General features: G+C 33.8%; 1 protein-coding gene across 1 annotated transcript; it reads left to right on the forward strand.

The window, feature by feature from the left end:
• Window positions 1-2,195: 2,195 nt before the first annotated feature.
• Window positions 2,196-4,667, forward strand: LOC118348212 (putative disease resistance protein RGA4). The gene has a single exon (XM_035689241.1). The coding sequence runs from the start codon at window positions 2,196-2,198 to the stop codon at window positions 4,665-4,667; it is 2,472 nt and encodes an 823-aa protein (XP_035545134.1).
• The last annotated feature ends 216 nt before the right edge of the window (window positions 4,668-4,883 follow it).

The following is a 4,883-nucleotide window of genomic DNA, read 5'->3' on the forward strand; positions in this document are numbered from 1 at the left end:
TGAATTGCTTTTATATTTTGTTTAAAAGTTTAGAAAATTTTAATAATTAGATAATAATTAGATGAAAAATTAAAAATTTGAAATTGAAAAATATTTATATTTGTGATATTTGAATATTGAAATGAGATAAGATGAGATAGAACATCTCTATCCAAACCAATCATTAGAGAACTTCAAAGGGGGCATTGAGAGTTCTCACCAATAAGTGTAAAATGCACTTTTTATTTTGTGTGTTTTTTTTTCAAGTATTTTTTAAATCATTTTAAATATTTATAAAACAGATTCACAAATTTATTAAAATACATTACTTAACTATTGAGTAAAAAAAAATCAAATTGGTACAAACTTTCGAGATAATTTATTAGTGGCTTGAGCATTTTCCTAGGGGGCACTGGGCAGCACTACAGCGATTGAGATTCCTTCTGAAGAATTCTCCAGACATGGTCAAAAGTTTATTTTTCATAATTTGTTAATCTCCTTAAATATTTAAAAAAAAAGATATTAAAAATTAATTACTTAATTATTAAGTAAAAAAATATTAGTTGGGACCCACTCTTGGTGGAATGTCTCGGTAGAATAGTATTTTTCTTTAAAAAATTATAAACATATATTATTTTTCACAATTCATTAAATAATTATATTTTAAAATAAAAAATATTTTGATAAAATATTTTATAAAAATAATATCCCTTTACAAAAATATCTGTAAAATGAAATATATTATAAAATTTTGCGTGGATTTTTTTGTTTTTTTTCCCCTAATCGGTATCATCTGAAAGCTGAAGCCCTCAATTATTGACATTGTCCAGATTAATGAGGTTGTCATCGAATAAAGGCAAAAGTCTAATCGACTTACAGGTTTTGACTCAGTGCAAGCTAATCTCCCTACTTCCTTTGAATTCTTTACTTCGTTTCTTGTTGCCATGACTTGCACGCCTTTTGTGAACAGATTCCAACAATTTTCTAACGAAAAAAAACTTGGGATCTGATCGCTCTGCAGTTCGTGTTATAGGTTTGTATATCAACCCATCTCAATCTGGTCTCGTTTTATTTTTTTTGTTATTATTTTTTTAAATTTTTACACAAAATATAACAAATAATTCAATTTTAACTCTACTATTTATAAACTATCTTAACTCATTTCAATTTATCTCTAAATTCAAACCATTCTGTCTCCAACCATAAGAGTTCAAAATCAAGCAAAACAAGATATATTAATATACTTCCATAGAACAAATTGACGCCCAAAAAAAAAATTCAAAACAAAAGATTAATAAATGAGAGATGACAGCTAAAACAATTTTATTTGGACCGGTAGGATTGAAATTAAGCAAAAGAGAGAGCGCCAACAAACACCCACTAACCAACCAAACTGAATGACAGAAGGGCGAGTGTTAATTGAAATGATAACTTTTTCTTCAACCTATCCTGCTCGATTCCAATATTTTTCATCTCCAGGGAGTATATTTAAAAATAAATAATGCTACTTATAATTTTATTTATATTTTTACTTATAAAACTTATTTTATTAATTTATTTTTATTTTAAATTCAAATTCTGAATTTTAAATTTTATAATCTTTAACATATTTAAAAATAAATTAATTTTAACATATTTAAAAGTTTATCAAGTGCTCTGCTTGGCTATGGGCTGGGAAAGCCGGGGCGCACGATTTCTACCGTTAAGATCGTGCTCTTGGATGCCAAATACAAGCAGTCACGCAATCCCAAGCTCAGAGCATCTGGGTTGGACAGCTCAAATTCAAATAAAATTAAAGAGAAAACTTTATAATCTTCAAAGAGAAAATTAAATTTCTGAAAAATGATTGATCTCACGTTTATCAACAATGAAGTGATTACTTTACATATTTGCACATCCACCATAAAAACTAATTAGTTTTAAAAGTTGGAAGAGTGATTGTCTTGTCTGTTCCATTCACCAATGCAATAGGACATACAGCCTGTCTTTGATCGTCATGTTGAAATTAACTTCCTTAATTTTTTAAATTATAACTCAAATCATACGAAAAATATTAATTTTTTACTCTTAGTTGTAGTATAGTTGTCATTATTTTTATCATTTTCCACTTAAAATAATTCCTATCCACTTGGTTTTTCTGGAAGTTAAGTCAACTATATCAACCAAGAGCCCAGAAATACGGTTTCAATTTATCCACTTCCTTCCTGAAGAAAAACATGGCTGATCTTGCCTCTAGCCTCGCCAGTAGTCTCTTGAAGAAATTAGGCTCTTTGGTTTATCAAGAGCTCTACTTGGCATGGGGTGTCCAGAGCGACCTGCATAAACTTGAGAGCACGATTTCTATCCTTAAGATCGTGCTCTTGGATGCTGAAGACAAGCAAGCAAACAACCCCATGCTGAGCATCTGGCTTGGACGGCTTAAAAATATGTTATATGTCGCAGAGGATGTGGTAGATGAACTTGAGTACGAAGCTTTAAGGAAGCAAGCGATTACGACATATGGAAGCGCTATGGCAAAGGTATGCCATTTCTTTTGTTCATTCATGGCACTTTCATCCCGTTTAAAATTGGCTCACAAAATCAAGGACATTAGAGAGAGGTTAGATGAGATTAATGCTGATAAGGTTCAGTTTAATCTCACTGAGCGGCATGAAGAGGTGCATGTCAATCCCCTGTGGAGGGAGAAGACCCATTCCTTTATTGATCCTTCAACAGTATTCGGTAGGGATGGTGACAAAGAAGAAATAAAAAAGAGTTTGATGCACCCAAATCCCACTAGAAATCTTAATATAATTGCCATAGTTGGATTAGGAGGTATGGGAAAGACCACACTTGCCAAGGTTGTTTACAATGACGAATCCGTAGTTAAACATTTTCAGTTGAGAATGTGGGTTTGTGTACCTGAGAATTTTAATGTTACAAGATTGGTGAAAGACATCCTTAAATCTGCTGGTGGTAGAGTTGATAAGAATTCAAGTAATGAAGATACATTGCAGACTAGTTTGAGAGAACTTTTAAAGGATAAAAGGTTTCTACTAGTTTTAGATGATGTCTGGAATGAAAATAGAAATAAATGGACTGAACTGAGAGATTTGCTTAATGGAGGGTCGCATGGAAGTGTCATTGTTGTAACGACACGTAGTCACAGGGTTTCTTCCGTTTTAGACCCTGTTTATACACATTCTGTAGAAGGTCTATCAAAAGAAGAAAGTTTGTCTTTGTTTGTGAAATGTGCATTCAAGGAAGGAGAAGACAAACTATATCCAAATCTCTTGCCAATTGCAGATGAAATAGTGAAAAAGTGTAAAGGGGTTCCACTGGCCCTGAAGAGTTTAGGTGGTCTACTTTATTCGAAAGTCGATGAAAGCGAGTGGGAATTGGTGAGAGGTAACGAGATTTGGGAATTGGAAGAAAATGAGGGAGGCATCTTACCTGCATTGCAATTGAGCTATAATCAAATGCCAATTCATTTGAAGCGATGCTTTGCTTATTGCGTTAATTTTCCAAAGGATTATGATTTCAGTAATATCCTTTTAATTGAACAATGGGTGGCACATGGATTAATCATCCAAATGTCTCCTAACAAAAAACAAGAGTTGGAAGATATTGGAGAATTGTACATTAAAGAGTTAATGTCGATATGTTTTTTCCAATTAGATCTTCAAGAAAATCTTTTTGGCATGTATTCCTTCAAAATGCATGATCTCGTCCATGATCTTGTACTCTCTATTGGCCATGAAGAGTGGTCGGAAATAGACTCTGACAATAAAGACATGGCCTCGACAGTTCGTCATTTGTCAATTTCATCTAGTAGCCAACAAGTTTCGAAGTTCTCAAACAAGTTAACTAATGTGAGGAGCATCATGTACCGAAACGAACCACACGTGTCCTCAGTTGAAGCATGCATCTCAAGATTCAAGTCTTTACGTCTGTTAACTATACCTTATTCAGATTTTGAGAATTTGCCAAGTTCCATTGGTACTCAAAAGCATTTGAGATATCTCGGCCTATCTCTTAATCAGTCAATCAAGAAGCTTCCTAATTCCATTTGCAAGTTACACAATTTGCAAACCTTGTTACTTGATGGATGTAGAGACCTTGAACGACTGCCCAAAGATATGAGGAACATGATCAACCTTAGGTTTCTTACGATTTCAACAAAAGATACATGCTTGTTCGTGAATGGAGTATGTTGCTTTAATTCTCTTCAGATTTTATGGGTGGTGGAGTGTCCAAGACTCGAATGCTTGCTTCCACAGATGGACAGGTGCCTCACCAACCTTCGTATGTTGGTTTTTGTGGAATGTGAAAGTTTGACCTCTTTGCCACCTATTATCAAGCACCTAAAAGCCTTAGAGTCATTGTACATTTGTGATTGTGAAGAGATAGATTTGACGGGAGGAGGAGGAGGAGATGCACAGGACCTCAATTTGAGACTCCAAATCTTGTATATAACAAATTTACCAAAGTTGGAGATTTTACCCGAATGGCTCCTAGGATCTGCAAACACTTTAAAGCACCTACATATCGAGCAGTGTGAAAATCTGAAGGCGTTGCCAGAGTGGTTACCAACTCTGAAATCACTTCAGACATTGGAGATCATTGAATGCAATGAGCTATCATCTCTACCGGAGGGGATTCGTCATATGAAAACATTAAGAAAACTGGTGATCATTCCTGAGCTCTAACTCGATGATGAGGTAATGTGATTTTGTCTTCTTATTTCAATCGTAAATCATTTTTATAATCACATATTATATAGGTTAGGTTTTATTACTCTCCCCTTAAATTTTATATATCTATACGCATGGATTTGCAGCGAGTCGAAGCGAATGCCAGCCTGAAAGCACGTAGCTTCGATCGGTACCTATATATATGTGTGTTATTTGGATTGGTGAATAATA

The sequence above is a fragment of the Juglans regia genome, chromosome 4 (assembly GCF_001411555.2).
Source record: "Juglans regia cultivar Chandler chromosome 4, Walnut 2.0, whole genome shotgun sequence".
Taxonomy (NCBI): domain Eukaryota; kingdom Viridiplantae; phylum Streptophyta; class Magnoliopsida; order Fagales; family Juglandaceae; genus Juglans; species Juglans regia.